The sequence below is a fragment of the Caenorhabditis remanei genome, chromosome X (assembly GCF_010183535.1).
Source record: "Caenorhabditis remanei strain PX506 chromosome X, whole genome shotgun sequence".
Taxonomy (NCBI): Eukaryota; Metazoa; Nematoda; class Chromadorea; order Rhabditida; family Rhabditidae; genus Caenorhabditis; species Caenorhabditis remanei.
Genome location: NC_071333.1, coordinates 14,541,634 through 14,559,478, shown reverse-complemented (window position 1 = coordinate 14,559,478; position 17,845 = coordinate 14,541,634). Strand labels below are relative to the sequence as shown.

Genomic DNA, 17,845 nt, shown 5'->3' with positions numbered 1-17,845 from the left:
TCTTTTCAGAGAGGCGCAGTGCCGCGCCAGTGACGTTTGCCCGAGTGTACGATGCTCCGCAATTCCGCTTTTAGTAAGCGAACGCGCCACTGCGCCTCTCTGAGTTGTTGTAAGAAACACCAGAAAGAGAAATATGTCCACTACAAAAGTATAGTTTAATTTTTGTTACTGTGATGTCTACTTTTTGAATAAAAACTATTATTTAATTATTTGTGAGACATCTAGTCGAAACTTCTGAAGTAACAAACAATTTCAGCTATATCATCTATAATCAGATGTCAAAAAAAATAAGGGTTACGGTCATCGATTGACCCCGGCCAGATCCTCATGGTTGGCAGAAAGTTAGTCACCGTAAACACAGTGGCTCGCACTATCTGGAGGAGGGGCCATCTTCGACGGGTCGTCATAAGAGGAGGTCAGAGTTAGGCAACCAGAGAACTTTTTGAAGGTGAGAGGTAGATCTAGAGACACACATGGGCCAACAGTAAAAGGGTCGTGTCGATAGACGAGAGCGCGCAGAGAAGCAAAAGATCTCGGAGAGGTCTTACTATCAACTAACATAATTTTTATGAAAATTTGCCGAGCAGCGACTTTGACACAAAAATTTGAAAGATAATTTATATCAAATTATATTGAGCTAAGGCACCTAGTAGAACATCTGAATTAACAAAATATCCTGAATTATTTTTAAAGTGAATTAAGGGGGGAGGGTATAATTGAAGTTTCGTAAAGAATCAGACGCTCTTTTCAAGTGAAACTCTGAGGAACAATCTATGTTATTTATGAATAGTAATCTGTGTCCGGTTTATTACATCGTCAAGCATAGCCAATTTGAATTTTGGGTAGCTCAAATGGAAGAGCTTCTTTCTTGAGAACTTAGTTTTCTGGAACTGGAGTTTGGAGAACCATATAGTTGTTTCTTTGCGATGAGTTAGGAATAGAAGGTGTATGGTAATCGACTGACCCCGGCAAATGCGGTTGTGGGGTAGGTGTGGTTGTCACCGCTGCACACTATTGGCGGGTTGTTCTCGACGGGGCGGACCGTAGCGAAAGACTATACAAAAGTCAGAGGACCCAGACTAGGTCGAGATTTGGTAGGAGGAGGAACACCTTTATGCATGTACGCAAAAAATAACATTGGAATAGAGAGAGAGAGAGACAGAGAGATTTATCGTTGTCTTTCCAAACCGTTCATGAAAAACTGTAGCAAAACTTATTGATTGTTTTGGCAGTTATGTAAACTATATATTTCTACATTTTTTGCGATTTTAAAACAAGTTTCAGAAACAACAATCAAATTTCTTCAATAGATGATTCCCGGTGCGTCCTGATTGGTATTTGCGCCATGATATTTTACGATTTCAATTTCAGGCAACCACTCGGCGGTATCTGAAATAATTATATCGCAAATAATTTAACAGAAATTGGTTTGTTTGATCAGAGGAGGAAAAACATATTTAAAAAAAATACCGACTTTCAAAAGGAAATTACCAACTTCACACAACATAAAAATTGTTACATACACAATTATTGTTTTTAAAAACTGCACAAAAAGAGGATACGTAACATTGAAATTACAGTAATAAGGTAAAATTTTATTAGAATATATGGTTTAAGAACAGCACAGCAAAAATAACAAATAGTACTGGTTGACAAAATGTAGCATGAGACTAGAACGGATGGAAATCAAATGACACATCAGGTTTGAATTTTCAGCTGATTAGAAAAAAAGTTCAACGGTAATAAATAATTACAGTACTCAAGCGGAAAAGTTTGGCAAAATTCAGTAGACCAGAAAGGAATCGGTGTGGGGAGGATGTATAACGGAGGGTAGGACAAAAGGATACAAATGTAACAAAATCAATAATTTTGATTTTCTAGTATTTCAGATATATGAGATCTTTCAAAAGTCGTCTAACGTTCTATCCAAAAAATCACCATGCGAAACTTCACTGATTGTGTCGTCATTGGACAAATCACCCTCAGACTCATCGTTTCCTAGATCATGTCTTAACGTTGCTACTCTGTTGGTTGGCTGTCTTCTGAAGACAGGAGCTTTCGTCTTCATCATTTTTGCATACTTTCCTGTACGGTTTGGTTCACCACCTGATGACGGTATTTTCTTTGCTTTTTGGCGACAGATGGGTGAGATGAACTTGGCGGTTTTTGGATCATGCTCTCTTCCATAAGCACCACGTGATGGTTGAAGAAGATTGAATGATATTTGTGTTATTTTTCCTCCTTTTGACTGCTCAGCGATTGAATTCTAAAAAAAACTATTGATTTCAGAGAATTGCTATTCCAGATTGATTTCAGCCTTGTAATATTGGTTTCGTTCTTGAAAGATTTTGGTGTGTTACACAAATTAACTGATAGTTCATCCATAGTAAGTTATAGATCAGCAATGTTTTTTTTTCCAAAATAGCTCATTTCAGTTTGAACTATTGGAATCTATCAGTCACATCTTCTGAAAGTTGCTATACACCTTTTTGCGTAAGAAACACGTTTTGCTAGGTCAGAATCATTACAAAACTTCCTTATTGATTTTGCGCAAGTTGTTGTTTGGGCGCTATTGATTCTTGACAAACTAGTCCTTTATATTTTATTTCTGCTTTTGTATGTAAAACTTGAACTCACCGAAATAACCTTTAGCAAGTCTTCGTTGTTGAAAAATTCATTTTTCTTCAACACAATCATTATACCACCTTGTTGAACTTCGAATCCTCTTAATTCCTCTTTGTACTGGTCACGAGCGACCTGTACTCCAGCATGACAGTCCTGTTCAAACTCATCAGACGGGTTGGAGTTCTCAACACCGAAGCGTGTTTCAGAAGTTGACATTATCAAGAAAGGCACTCCAGCGGTATCATCGTAAAAATCAGAGTTTTCTTCGGCCATACATTTACGGAAGCGCTCAACTTGTCCATTCCTCCTCGATCCTTCCAATAACTCTGCTGGTTCGAAGTCAGATTTGTGGAGATTTGTTCGGACAAACATAACATCAAAGTTTTCATAGAATGCGGTGCTTTTAACTCTGAAAACCTAATTATGCTTACAATGTCGTGTTAAAATCAATACTTACGATCTTATCTGGTTATCATTTTCATCAAGAGGCGGCAGATATACATGTGTCATACTTCCATTGATTATCGATGAAGCCAACGGCATTTTTCCTTCAATATCGACCTTGGAATCAAGCAGATACTTGTAAAACACTTTATCTTCCCCTAAAACTTTGTTTTTATTGATGTAAAACACTTTGAAAACTCACATATGCTATCATCTCCAAAATATGTTGTTTCACGTTTTTCAAATATTGATAAACTTTTCCAGATCGCGGCCAGAATTGAAAAAGGAGCGATTCGACCGTTGTAGTCAAGCTGTAATAAGTTCATCCATGTATATATGCTGGTGAGGTAGAAACAAACAACATAGTCAAAAAATTGTTCTCACCGCGTTATAAATCGATATTTTATACGTGTTCTTTAATTCCATTCTCTCAAGAAAGTCATCAATGATTGGAAGAGATATTCTTCCGAAATTCTCTGCATCGACTTGGATTTCATGACTATACACGTTTTGCGGGACTCTCTCATGCAAAATATGCGAGTTTACAATACAAACTTTGTTAACGGCCTGAAATAAGAGTTTTATTTTAGAATATGCAATTTTGAAAACATACCATAAAGCCACATCTGGCTATATTCACAACATGCGGAGCAAATCCCGTTCCAGTTCTTTCTCCGGCATTTCCGTGTTCATTGAGGCATCTGAAATAAAATTGATGTTAATTACTGGTTCCGAGTTATGGTAACTTACTCTAAAACAGTGCAACTGCTTACATTCTCAATGTTCCAGTCACCGTTGATTAGTTGCAGCTTTTTCTCCATACTGCTTTTAACGAATAACTGAAAAAGACAAATTAAACGTACAGACCAAAGAGCTGGAGAGTATTCAATGTGGAGGGTGCAAAGAAAGGAGACCGGCAGTGAAGAAATAGTCTAGCGAAAGAAGAGACACCGAGGCCGGGGTAATCTTCGTGGGTGGTCTATTCGAATAGTGGCGCGAATTGGAAAAAAAGTGGTAGGAAACGGTTATAAAGAAGCTGTGAGCCATTTAAAACTGACTAGATTTATCTACTGAAGTTTCTCAGAAAACAGCGGTTAACTTTTATTACAATTCAAAGTATATTGATAGTTTTAGACTTGTTAAAAATCTACTTGCTAAATATATTATTTATTCAAGCTGGAATATTAGACTTTCATGTAATTTGTAGACAAAAACAAATTGCGATTATGGTAAAAAATATATAGAGATTATGGTAAATGTCACGCCCGGGCGAATATGCACCCTAGCAAAGGAAAGAGCGCAACAAAAGGTGACACGCAGAGTCCCGGGTATTCTTCGTGGGTGGTCTAGCTGGTCTTGTGGGATGGCAGCACGATTACAAAACGAATGGTTTGCAACGGTTAAAATGGCGATTTGGCTCATTCCAACTGTATTTTAGGTTTCTCTACTCAAATCATCTTGAATAATAGCGGCACTATGTTAATAAAAACTATTCAGGCGGTATTATACGTGTTTTAGTTTTATTATCATTGAAAAAATGTTTGTATGAGTTGGGAAACTGAACTATATAAGAGGGACCTGAAAATATAAGAGTTATAGTGAGTCCCAGGAAAACCCGCACATATAGCGAAAGCATTGTACACACAAAAGTCCCTCCATACTATTGGAGGACCGTTTTCGACTGGGTGGTCCGCGGGTGAGAGATTTTGGTTAGAGATGTTAAAGGGAGTTCACGTCAAGAAAAAAAGGTTGGAGGAACAGAGGATGCACGATGATTAGAGAATCTTGACTCACAGAAGATCTAGTAGGGGGATAATAAGCGTACGCATATTTGAAACAGTTTTAAAAAGAAATCACCGGAAAGGAACTGACGCAGATTCATTACCCGATCAGTACTTTAACAACTCATGAAAGAAATTCATGATGATGTTTGAAATAAGTTAGGAATTATGGATTATTGTCACGAAATATTAATGGCTGTTGCCCCATGGAATGTTGCCAGATCTCTTCTTGTTTATCGTAGTCAAAAAACGTCTTTTCACTTGCTAGTATTAGTTTTCATGTATGTAGATGATAAGGGAGTCACAGTGATATAGGAGATGGTCCGCGTTCGAACAAACAGTTTGGAGGACTCTGTGTATCGGTCAGGTCTGATGTCCGCAAATATGCAAAGAATAGGACAGGGAGTATTAAAGCCGCTCTCGGGACTCTCAGAAAATTCACATGGAGATAAGTTATCCTTACATTGCTCACCTCTATGCAAATTTAATGAAAGACAGAACCTGTTTCAGAAGTGCTCTATGTAGTCTAATTACTTTTTTTAAAAAAAGTTTTCAGCGCATCTCAAAATTTCTGTACGAATAACAAACGAAATAAAATTTTGAATTCCTCTATTATTGTTTCTACGCTGATTTCCGGGAATTCAGATCCGATTTTGGCAGTTTATTCTCTATTCCAACTATTTTTTAACTGACTTACCACTTTATTGAGGTTGTCTTGGTATTTCATACAAGTCAACGGATCCAGCGTAAACTGCAATTCACGAAACACCTTCCGACCGCATCTAAATTTTTCAAAACTCTGTAAGTTTAAGATTCGGTTCCAATATAGATAAAATTTTTCCAATCTCAAAAAGATGATATTAATAAATACAACCACAATAAAAAGCCGTTATTCTTTATCTTTATTTGTTCAGGGAGTATCATTAATTATAACTGTAAAAAATAAAAATTAAACATGTTGAGATGGATTGCAAATGTTCGAATCATAATCATGGGTAAGATAAAACACGTTATGTACCGTGAGTAGGAATCATGTGTGAGAAATGCAAGAAAAGCATATTCCTGAGAAAAATCAAATTGCAAGTGATGGCAAAAGTTAAAAAACAGCAGAAAAAATCCTTAGTCGTGAAGGTACAGACGAAACTTAACAATGGAGAACGTGGCCATACAACAACATTTTTTTTAAATGAAAACAGTTACGGTACCCTATTACTCTTTATGACATAGATACTGTAATCAATGAAATAACAAAGGGGTACGAATTTTAGTTAACTTCTGTACATTAGAATCGTAAAAAAACTGGGAAACAGGTGTGGTTGGAGTAAGACGGATAACTATCATGAACCATTACTGGTGGTGATAGAACAGTACATATTAGATATGGAATTGATTGGGAAAAACAGAAAAAGTTATAGGATGTAGAATCTGAATTTGAAGAAGACTTTCAAAGAGTGATGTGAAATTAAAAACGTTGGATAGACTTGTGCACTTTTCAAAAGGATATCAATGCTTCTGAAGAATCAGTATGAAGAAACAGGAGGGGAACATAGATTTAAGACAATATCTGAACATGGGAATTGGAAAATATTTCACAATTGAGTTCCTTATTTTCCAGCATCTAATCTTGGGCTCTTTTTTCTTTCTACGGGTTCACGCATTTGTATGTTTCTTTTTTGTCCGGGTCTAGGAAAATCATGCATCCTTGCTCGACTTAGACGTCGGAATTCGCACGATTTAGAGAATTCGTCCATGATTTCATTGATGCTTCTGATGCTTCGAGCTCCAACAGATGGCACCATCAAGTGGAAATGTATCTTGATCGATTCAGTGGCAATTGACTTAATATGATTCACCATGTATTCCTGTAATATGAATTTAGGATTCTTTCAATTTAAAAGCTGAGTTGATTTTTCCAATTTTTTGGCAGTCCTTTAGAATCAGCGGCTGGCCGAAAAAAATCGGCGGCTCAAAAGTTATCAGAAGCCTAGAAGTCAGGTTTCAAAAAATCAGCTGCCAGAAAAAACCGGGGACCCGAATAAACAAAAGAGAACCAGATGTTTTCTCAAATTATACAGTCGGTTAATGGCGTATTGTTGTCAGTTATGATATTTTCATATTACGATGCACGCATTTCGGCGAGTTCATTTTCATACTTCAAGAATTTTTTATTTTGTCGAAAAGTTATTAAAACGCCTGAAGAAAATTGGGGCGGAGGTCTTGAAATTCGACATTGGCAGCGTTGATTTTTTTGAATTTTGACGGGTATTTTAATCATTGTTGTTGTATTCTTCAATAAAGTACTCACTGCAATAAGTACCAGGAAATCGTCGTTATTTCGTTGGATGTCTCCTTTTTGCAACGCCAACAAGATTCCTCCTCGTTGAACCTCCCATCCTTTAATCTTCCCTGGGTTCTCTTTATCGAAATCAATCATAGCCTGTTCACACTCCGAATCGAGCTCATAATAAGTCTCATTGTTTTTCTCTGAGAGAATACGTTCCGCAGATGTTTTCTTCATTAAACTGGCCATCGCACCAGTTGGTGTCCTGTTGTTACTTTCCATCCAAATGCTTTTTTCAAAATCCACGACTCTTGCATGTAATTGTTGACTATCACTCAAGATTGGATTCGGCTCAAAATTATCACAACGAGTGGCACGAAGATAGTGATAAATAGATGCAACAAAAACCAAATCGTAATTGTGGTAAAATTCAGCACAGGGTACTCTGTAAAAACATTGTTTCTTTCTGTTTTCGATCAACAGATTTTACGTTGTGTATCGACTTCCTGTGTTAAGGTGGTACACGCACGGAAAATTCGGTACTTGCAGTGAAAATGAGGTTCCACACAACACTGCTGAAATAATTGCTTCCTTTCGATCGATTCCGGTTTCAAATTCATTCAAACGCTTCGCAAAATTTTCGATCCGCCCTGTAGAGTAGATTACACAGTAACAAATGTGTTTTCAAAATTACTTACAGATGCTGTCTTTGCTTTCTTGATACACATTTCCTCTCTCAAAGTACGACAAGCTCTTCCAAATAGCGGCAAGCATAGAATATGTAGTATATATTGATTCTTGCTGGTTGTGGTCTCTCTAAAATTATTCAAGAGAATAATATGCTATATGCTAATTCCTTCACTAATCATAAATTATCTTAACAATATCATGTAAAGTGTTCAAAATTAGCGTAAGTGTGTTTGTATTCAAGTTTTACCTGACCATTAATCCATATTTTGTACACTCTTTTTTTCAACTCCAACATATTGAGTAATGGGTAAAAGAATTCGCTATATGGGGTGATTCGTTTATCCATACCGATCAGAAATTGATGTTCGTTGATATTTACTGGCTCTCGATCATGTAACACTATCGCTTTTGCAATGCAACTTTTGGTGACAGCCTTGAAAAATAATTTTTCCAGTTAAAAACCTTTTAATACGCATCCGATAACATACCAGATAAGTACATCCTGCCAGTTGCACAACATGAGGAGCTATTCCAATTCCAGTGTTCTCGTCGCTTCTTTTTCCATTGATATTTCTGAAAACACAATTTGTACCAAAATTTCACATCTTATTGAAAAACAACACAACTCACTCTAAACTTGAATAAGCGACCCTTTTTTGTACATGTTTAACTTCTAATCGATCGTTCATTTTGATATTGAAGAATATCTGAAAGTGAATTATTTATTAGTCAGAAATGAATTGGTTCGAATTGATATGCAAGAAAGCAATTTATCAGTAATTATAGCGGGTAAATCAAAACCACGAGTCACAAAATTTAAAAATCAGTTGATTATCAAAGTTTATTAATTGGACGAAAGAATCACGTTGTGAACAGTAAATGGAAATTGCAAAGATAAAGAAGCAAGAAACAGACAGTCAGAAAGGAACGTATTGAAATGAGTGGCAAAGTTTTAAACATTAGGCGAAGTGTTGTGAGTTAGCAAAATGTGCATGAAAAGTCATAATACAATTATTTCTCTATGAATAACTCCATGGAATATATAGGTTAAAACAACAACATTGAGACAACAACAGAAGAGAAAAATGAATTTTTGATAATTCTTACATGTCAAGACGAGAAGAGGAATGATATGAATTAAGAAACACTGAAACAAGTAAAGACTGTTCACAATGAAGGCGCTTGATTCCCAGCATTTAATCTTGCGCTTTTTCTGGTTCCTGCTTGTGCATTTCCTTTTATTTTTATTTTCTCACGCACGTCTCTTGTTCTACTTTTTGGTACGGGTACATTCGTCATGGTGAACTCAATTCGTGGGGGGCTAGGTGATCTTTTGCGAGGGCGACAGTGGAGTGTTTTAGAGAATACTTCCGTGATTTCATTGACGGTTCTGATGCTTCGAGCACCAACAGATGGCACCATCAATTGGTAATCAATCCTGAGTCGTTCCGCGGTTTTTGAGCTTGCATGAACCATGATGTAATTCTGTATTATGAATTAAGGATTATTTCAATTTGAAATTCAACATTGATTTTTCGATAATTTTTGGCACTCTTTTACAGTGCTCCACCGGTGAAGAAACCGGCCATTTTGCAGTCGGACATTTTGAAACAGGGCATTTCGAAACCCGACACTTCAAAACCGGACGTTTTGCAACCGGCATTATTTTGTTTCGAAGTGTCATTCGGTTGCGAAACGTCCAATTGCGAAATCTCCGGTCGCAAAGTGCCCGGTTGGGAAACGTCCGGTTTCGAAGTTTTCTGTTGCAAAACGTCCGGTTGCGAAATGTCCGGCTTCAAAATGCCCGGTTACGAAATGTCCAGTTTTGAAAAGTCTGGTTGTGTGTTACCAATTAAAAAAAAACTCCGGCGAAAACCGGTGGAAACCGGGGAAACACCGGTGATCACCGATTTTCTCCGGGTTTTCCCCGTTGAAACACCGGTGAATTTCAGTGAAATCCGGTGAATATTTTCACCGGTTTTTTCATGAAAAACCGGGTTTCACTAGTTTTAAAATCCCGGTGAAGCACACTGCTCTTTTAGATTCAGCAGCCGACCTAAAAACATAGGGAGGACCAAAAATAATAAGGAGCCGAGAAATCAAGTGCAAAAAATTAGGGTCGCAGAATCAGAAGTTAAAAAATCCAGTGGCCAAAAAATCTGGGGCCCGGATAAGACGTTGAAAAAAGGGATCCAAGTGTTTTTTTTCAATTACAGTACCGTACAGTACGATATACAATTTGACCTCTTCCAGTTGAAACCAGCTTTGAGAGAGTGTTACGGTATCAATGATTGTCCCACAAAGTAAAGTATGGATAAATCACACAGAACAAAGGTAGAGCATTATTTTGTAGTGGACAACATTATTGTACAAGCACTCCCTAGCAAGTTACATATCGACAAAGTAGTTTACAACTATAAAAATCAAGTTCTACCGCATGTTACTTGCTATCTAAACTTTTTGAAACATCTGAATATAGTTTCAAATGACGCGATGAACTATGTTCTATTCACAATTTACTATTTTATTTTCATCCGAAATCGGAACGTAAGTGATGAACTTCTTCACCTGTTTCCAAATGAAAGTTGGGTGAAAAAGCCATATTCGGTTATGTCTACGAGAATAATCAAACTTTAGATGAGTTCGGAAGAAAAAAAGGTACCTTTATTTTTTCCGAGCTTGAATTTTGACCCCTGATTTTTTGGGCCATCGTTTTTTATCACGGTCCCCGATTCTAAAAGAGTTATTTTTACCACAAAATGTTTCAGTTGAGATGAAATTACTTACTGCAACAAGTGTCAGCAATTTGTGGTCGCGGTGGAAGTCTCCTTTCTGTAAGACCAACAAGATTCCTCCTCGTTGAACTTCCCATCCTTTAATGTTTCCTGGGTTTTTTCTGTCGAGGGAATCATAGCCTGTTCACACTTCGAATCCAGCTCATAATAAGTCTCGTCGTTTTTCTCTGACAGAATACGTTCCGCAGATGTTTTCTTCATAATATTGGGCACTTCTTCAATCGCCAAGTTAGAGGTATGTTCAATCTCGATGCTGTTTTCGAATTCCTCGACTCTTGCATGTAATTCTTGGTCATCTCTCAAGATTGGATCCAACTCAAAATTTTCACAACGAGCCGCTCGAGATTGGTGGTTAGAAGAGCGAGCAAACACCAAATCGTAACTGTGGTAGAATCCAGAACAGGGTATTCTGCGAAAATATTGTTTCTTATTTGTTTTCGATCAACAGATTTTACGTGGTGTATCCCTCTCCAGTGTGAATGGGTTTCGGTACTCGCACTGAAACTGAATTCCCATGCAACACTGCTAAAATAATTGCTTCCTTTCGATGGATTCCGGTTTCAAATTCATTCAAACGCTTCTCAAAATTTTCGATTCGCCCTGTAGAGTAGATTACACAGTAACAAATGGGTTTTCAAAATTACTTACAGATGCTGTCTTTGCTTTCTTGATACACATTTCCTCTCTCAAAGTACGACAAGCTCTTCCAAATAGCGGCAAGCATAGAATATGTCGATTCTTGCTCGTTGTGGTCTTTCTAAAAGAATACAATGATTTGTGTTGAAATTGAGTAGTGTATAAATAAAAAAGAAAAATATCTTAAACTGGTCAAAGCTTGCGTTTATGTATTTATCCCTTAATCTTACCTGATAAATAACCCATATTTTGTACACTCTCTTTTTCAACTCCAACAAATTGAGTAATGGGTAAAAGAATTCGCTATATGGGGTGATTCTTTTATCCAAACCGATCAGAAATTGATGTTCGTTGACATGTACTGGCTCTCGATCATGTAACACTGTCGCTTTTGCGATACAACTTTTGGTGACAGCCTTGAAAAATAATTTTTCCAGTTAAAACTATTTTAACACGCATCCGATAACATACCAGATAAGTACATCCTGCCAGTTGCACAACATGAGGGGCTATTCCAATTCCAGTGTTTTCGTCGTTTTTTTCTCCGTAGATATTTCTGAAAACACAAAAATTTGTACCAAAATTTCACATTCTATTGTGAAGCAACACAACTTACTCTAAACGTGGACAAGTGATTTCTTTTGATAGACGTGAATCCCAGAGATTTCCTTCACGTGCCATTTTGATATTGAAGAATATCTGAAAATGAACCATTTATTAGGGGAAAATGAATGTGAGTTGGTTTGAATTGAAATGCAAGAAAACAATATTAAGTAATTATAGCGGGTAAATCAAAACCACGAGTTTCAAAATTTAAAACCCAGTTGATTGTCAATGTTTATTAATAGGAAGTAAGAAACAAGTTGTGAACAGTGAATAAAAACCTTCTGTGAATATAAAAAAGCAAGAAACAGACAGTCAGAAAGGAACGCATTGCGTAGATTGGTGAAAAGAAAAATTAATGTTGGAACAACAACAGAACAGAAAAATCAATTTTTGAGAGAATATTAGGCTTTCCTCGTCTTTCTAATTATTTCTCCGTTTCCTTTTTCTTGATTTGGGCATTTGTGTGTTAGTAAACCTCAAAGGACGAAATTGAGGACGTCCTGGTATTTTGTTGAAATTGTCGCAAATAATGCCTTTATGCAACATTTCTGTGATCTCTCCAAAACTTCTGATGCTTCTAGCTCCACCAGATGGCACTATCAGATCGGTCCATGCTGGGTAATAACCTGGTTTCTTGTCTTGATCCCATATGTATTTCTGTAAAATGTACAAAAATTTGATCTCAATTCCTTCAAGCTAGTTTGACGAACATTGCTCCTGCCTTTCATCACAAAGTTTTTTTTTTCATTTTACAAAAAAAACTCACGAAAATAAGCATTAATAACTCACTATTGTTGTAATCTCCTTTATTGAGGACCAACATAACTCCTCCATGTTGGATCTCCCATCCGTTGATCATTCCAGGGTAGATCTCATCAAATTCAACCATAGCGTTTTTACCTTGAAGGTCAAACTCGTAAAAAGTGCTGTCTTTCTCTTCAGTGCGCTTTTCTGAAGTTTTCTTCATGAGACTCGCAACGTCTCCAGGTGCCTCCAACTTATCGAATTCCTTTTTCATACGATTCGCACTTATCGAATTCCTTTCATACAATTTCAAAATTCACAACGTCATTGTTTTCCGACCTTGAACACCTCAAATGATTGGAAAAACGAAAATAGACCAGGTCGTAGTTTGTTTTGAAGCCTGTAAGTCGAACTCTGCAAAAATACGTTATCCACATGTCTCTGATTATCTGATCTTACAAGTTGCATTGTTCTCCATCGTTAGTGAACGTTGGCAAACGCGCCTCAGATAAGCTCCCAAAAATTACGGCAGAAATCATTGAAGATTTCTCTTTGATATCGAGTTCAATACTATTCAAATACTTTTCAAAGGTCTCAGCATTTCCTGTAAAGTTGCATTCTATATACTCAAATTTTTGCACAATTTCTTACATATACTTTCAAAGTCTTCTTTATGATGATTGTCTTGCTCAAAACATGACAAGCTTTTCCATATTGCTGTCAGCATTGGAACGATGGCCTTTCGATCGTCGTAATTATCCGGAAATAGCTTTTGTTAGAAATGAATTGAGAGTTTGTCAAATTTTTCATTCTATCTGTTTTCGAGTTGAAAACATACCTGTAGGATCAAAAAAAAGTTTGGAAGACAATATTATCGATGTTCCCCATAATTTTGTATATTCGACAGGAAATACCGCGGTATTCAGTTTTCCAAACCCGTTGAGTCCTTAATAAAGAGTGAAAAAGGTCTCACCTCACAGCAAACCTCTATGTCGTATACATTGTTTTTCAAATTCAATCTTTCGAACAATTGGCGACACAGAGGGGGTTCTTCTCCTAGTTGTATACGACACTTGTGTTCATGAACATCTTTCGGTTTCCGTTTGAATAACACTTTCGATAAAACAAGGCAACTCCTGGTAACGGCCTTAAAAGTAAGAACTTAAAACATTTAGTTAACAATCTAATACTTACCAGGCGACTACAACCAGCCAATTCCACAACGTGTGGGGCCACTCCAATTGCCACATCCTTAGTAAATTGAAAATCAGGAAACACACTGAAAAAATTACCAGTAATGTCGCACATCTGATTGAAATGCAATTCAACTCACTTATTCTCTGGATGACGGATGTCCTTTAGAACCTTTACCATGTATATTTTTCTCCATTCTTTCAGTTCAGCTTCCATTTCGGTTTGAAAGAATCTGAAAATAAAAAAGAATAAACTTTTGATGATCTAATGAAACGAGTGTGAATTCAAAGAAAGAAAGAGAACTGATGAAAATAGGACAAAAGAAGAAGATAAAAAACGTTACTGGCAGGTGAGAAGATGAGTTTGATGGGATAGTATTTTGTAAAAGTTAATAATTCGAGAACTGTATTTTGAGATAGGAAATTCAAAAGTTAGATTGAAATGACAGAAAAAATACGTGTGAAACAGTTTGGATGCAAAAAATCATGAAAATTTAAAGCATTATTGAGGTACATGTTGCGGGTTGACAAGAACCCAGAATTTAAAAAAGGAAACACTGATATTTAGTGAACTTTAAGTTATTTAGACTACACAGTTGTAAAACGAAGTATCAAAAAGAAAAAAAGAAAAGAATCACACGCTGTTATAAAACAAGCCGGGATTAAAAGGAATGAGACCATCAAATAAAAATGCTTACGGAGTTTGAAGAATATTCAACCGAAATGGAAAAGTGTAGAACTCGAAACATGTGAGAAGAACAATTGTGGCAAATTTCAGCAGAAAGATGAGAATTGGGTTTGTGGAGGGTACATAACGGAAACTATAATGACATACTGCTTATGATTGGAAGAGATCATTAATCATCTCTTGGGGTAAATGAAGTTTCAAGGTTTTGAATAACACAATGAAAGGGAAACAAAAATATACAAAAATGAAAAATAACAAGTCCTATATTATCAAATTAAAACATGCAGGCACACAAACAAACGAAACAAGGATGACAATCTAGGATTTTGAGTTAATCTACTAGTGGCTGCAAGTAAAAACCTGAAAATTCTATTCTATTCAGGAAAAATGAATTTGCATAGTTTTGGAGTATGGGGTGAAAAAATTACTGAGGCAAAAAGGAAATAAACTCTAAAATTGTTCAAAAACTGGACGGTTAGAACTTTAGAAAAGCAACAATTTGGAAATAAAACAACACAACATAAACTGAACAAGCAATTTTTAAAACAAAACGCATATTACGCGTTCTCCGTAAGACTCGAGCAACACACATGTATGTAGGAGAAGAGAGCCTACAGGTAAGATAGTGTTCACCCAGTTTGAGTGCATATTCAATGGAACTTGGCTAATCCATGTGCATACTCCTGGTATCCACCTACCGGTCCCTGGGTTACTGTAGGTGCTCAAAGGTGCAGAACTTATATTTTTCTTTAAAGTCGTAGAGACCCTATTTTTAAGTCACTTTATAAACGTTTATCATAGTTTTTTTTCACAAACTTTTAAGTAAGTGCTCAAAGGTTTCAAAAAAGTTGAAAAAAAGTTTTGAAACTTTCTGGAAAAACAATCATGAACGTTTACAGAGTGCACTAAAAAATTAGCTCTTTACGACTTGAAAGAAAAATGTAAGGTCTGCACCTTCGCGCACCTACAGTAACCCAGGGACCGGTAGGTAGACACCATGATAATAGATAACCAATACTTTACTTCAAAAACCTGTTCCTATGCCAAACGTTGCTCGAGGCTTACCGAGAACACGTTATATGAGAAAAATTTGGCGTTTTCCAGACATTTAACACTTCACGTTCAATTTAACTCAACGGAACCTTCATCAGATGAGTCCTCATGGACCAATTTTTTATTTCTTGAGGGCTTCTCCGCCTTCCGTCGTTTGCCATATTCTTCTCCGATATCCGAACAATCACTTTCCACATCGGTGTTCCATTCCATATCTCCTCCAAACGAAAAAGAGCGAGGTTCGCGAGAAGGATAGATGTAATCAATTCTTACTTCTGTGATTCCACTCAAGTTTTGGATAATGTTCGTCTGAAAAAATATCTGTATAAAAATCAGCTCGCTGATATTGTAGTCATCGAATATATGCAAGATTGAAAGAAAACTGCTGGTTTCTATTAGGAGCAGTTTGAACTTTAGTAGTTGTGATTTTAGATATTACCGATATTTTGGAATACTAAATATTAAAATTTGAAAACTAAAACTAACCATGATCGTCTTTGCGAACTCTTTCTTGTTCAAGTTTTCCTTCTTCAAAACGATCAATATTCCTCCCTGAACGATTTCGAATCCACAAATTTTCTCGGGGTGTCTTTTCTCGAGATTTTTCATAGTTTCATAGCACCGCCGCTCGTGTTTCTCACTAGAATTTCCAGATGTGCGATAGGATGAATTCAACATCATCAGCTTCGGAACAAGATCTTCATCAAGAGCAAGCCGATTGTTCCTCTCTCCGAGCTGTCTCCTGATGGTGGAGGACTGTTCTTCGCATTTATTCTTTCCAGAAAACAGGCTGTTGGTGCGGAAGCATTCGTTGTGGAGGTTGGTGCTCGCGAACATCAAATCGCATTTCTTCCAGAAGTTCACACTGCTTGTTCTGTAAAAATCGTTAGTTCATCGATTTTTCTTGGTAATTGACAAATACCTTCTGACGGTTTCTTCCACGCCAGGGATCGGAAGCAAAAACGCATCAGTGGAGCTCCCGTCGAAGATGGCAGACACCACCATTTCCTTATATTGCATTTGGAAATCGTTATGAATCAAATATCTTTGGAAGTTGTCCTTTAACCCTGAAGTTTTGATAATTTTAAAATGTTTCACTAGTTTTCAAACTTACATATATTATCTTCATCATTTCCAACAGCGCCGCCTTCTTCGAAAGTCGACAAACTTTTCCAGATGGCTGCCAACATCGTGAAATGTCCAATTTGTCCATTGTAGTCTCTCTGAAATGAAACCATGTTTTAATGTTTTAAGTATGGAATTCAAGACTCACCTCGTTAGTGATTGAGATAGTATAGACATGCTTCAGCTGCAGTTTTTCCAGAAGCTGATTGATCATAACGCGTGTACTTCCCGTACAATCATAATAATTTATCAAAACTTCATGATCGTTCGCGTTTCGTGGTTCTTTATCATCGAGAACTTGTGTGCTAGCAATGCACAACTTATTTACGGACTGGAAAAAAGGTGTTCATAAAAATTACTCATTTTTAAAAACTTACCAAGCAGCTGATTTCAGCTAAGTTTAAAACGTGCGGAGCCATTCCAGTTCCAGTTAATTTTCCGGTATTTTTGAATTTCTCGATACATCTGCAATAGTTTATAAATTGGAATACAATTCTCAAGCATTAGTAACTCACTGAAACGGAGGCAGCTGGTCTCCTTTTTGCAGGTTTTCATAAATTGAAAGTTTTATATTAGCATTCATACTGTAACTGTCGAAGAACTGAAAAAATAAACAATTAAAGTGCAAACGATCACAATAGAGTATAGAAGGTGTTCGATTTAGAGGAGAGAAACGAAACAAGAAAAGAAATAGTTTGTGAAACGAGGAGACCGAGAGTGAGAAGGGGGAAGGGGGGTTTTCTTAGTGGGTGGTCCTGGAAGATGGTGCCCCGTATTCGAAACAATTGGTGAGCTACGGGCTTCTGAAGGTTTGATTCAAATTAATCTAATAGTCTAAATCGCAATTGAAGAAATTCTAAGGTAATACCGGTTAACTTTGATGAATTACAAACTTTGAGAGCCTGTTCTTTAGAAGTGAATCATCAACAAATCGGAAAAGTTAGAGGGTATGCAGATCAAGTTTAGAGTTTCTTTTTGTAGTTGATAATTGTTTTGTACAAGTGTCTCATAAAAGTTATAGATCCGCAGGGTTATCTCGCTCTTCAATTATTTAGATGAAACAAGCAATCTTTTTCAAATTTATACCTTGCTGGACTGAAGCGGATCAACAAGAGTCTGTGCCAAAACGTTGTCAACCACAAAAATATACCTCTATTTTTTGTCTACATACTCCCAAGAAACAA

General features: G+C 36.7%; 5 protein-coding genes across 5 annotated transcripts; all 5 read right to left on the bottom strand.

Annotated features, from left to right (window-relative positions):
• Positions 1 to 1,303: 1,303 nt before the first annotated feature.
• Positions 1,304 to 3,890, bottom strand: GCK72_024886 (uncharacterized protein; the record flags this gene model as incomplete). Its single annotated transcript, XM_053736100.1, has 8 exons — positions 1,304 to 1,389; positions 1,939 to 2,266; positions 2,638 to 3,034; positions 3,083 to 3,227; positions 3,272 to 3,380; positions 3,454 to 3,636; positions 3,683 to 3,770; positions 3,820 to 3,890. The coding sequence occupies 8 exons, from the start codon at positions 3,888 to 3,890 to the stop codon at positions 1,304 to 1,306; spliced, it is 1,407 nt and encodes a 468-aa protein (XP_053579666.1).
• Positions 3,891 to 6,454: 2,564 nt separating this feature from the next.
• GCK72_024885 (uncharacterized protein) lies at positions 6,455 to 8,510 on the bottom strand (the record flags this gene model as incomplete). The annotated part of the gene is made up of 7 exons (XM_053736099.1): positions 6,455 to 6,712; positions 7,156 to 7,576; positions 7,622 to 7,781; positions 7,830 to 7,947; positions 8,069 to 8,254; positions 8,310 to 8,394; positions 8,452 to 8,510. 7 exons carry the CDS (start codon positions 8,508 to 8,510, stop codon positions 6,455 to 6,457), a joined length of 1,287 nt encoding a protein of 428 aa, XP_053579665.1.
• A 2,109-nt stretch (positions 8,511 to 10,619) lies between these two features.
• Positions 10,620 to 12,876, bottom strand: GCK72_024884 (uncharacterized protein; the record flags this gene model as incomplete). Its single annotated transcript, XM_053736098.1, has 7 exons — positions 10,620 to 11,025; positions 11,072 to 11,216; positions 11,265 to 11,373; positions 11,483 to 11,668; positions 11,724 to 11,808; positions 11,869 to 11,951; positions 12,625 to 12,876. The coding sequence occupies 7 exons, from the start codon at positions 12,874 to 12,876 to the stop codon at positions 10,620 to 10,622; spliced, it is 1,266 nt and encodes a 421-aa protein (XP_053579664.1).
• A 181-nt stretch (positions 12,877 to 13,057) lies between these two features.
• On the bottom strand, positions 13,058 to 13,976 carry GCK72_024883 (uncharacterized protein; the record flags this gene model as incomplete). Its single annotated transcript, XM_053736097.1, has 5 exons — positions 13,058 to 13,206; positions 13,260 to 13,371; positions 13,576 to 13,749; positions 13,797 to 13,881; positions 13,936 to 13,976. 5 exons carry the CDS (start codon positions 13,974 to 13,976, stop codon positions 13,058 to 13,060), a joined length of 561 nt encoding a protein of 186 aa, XP_053579663.1.
• Positions 13,977 to 15,605: 1,629 nt separating this feature from the next.
• On the bottom strand, positions 15,606 to 17,244 carry GCK72_024882 (uncharacterized protein; the record flags this gene model as incomplete). The annotated part of the gene is made up of 7 exons (XM_053736096.1): positions 15,606 to 15,845; positions 16,023 to 16,410; positions 16,459 to 16,603; positions 16,651 to 16,759; positions 16,810 to 16,992; positions 17,039 to 17,126; positions 17,177 to 17,244. The coding sequence occupies 7 exons, from the start codon at positions 17,242 to 17,244 to the stop codon at positions 15,606 to 15,608; spliced, it is 1,221 nt and encodes a 406-aa protein (XP_053579662.1).
• Between the last annotated feature and the right edge of the window lie 601 nt (positions 17,245 to 17,845).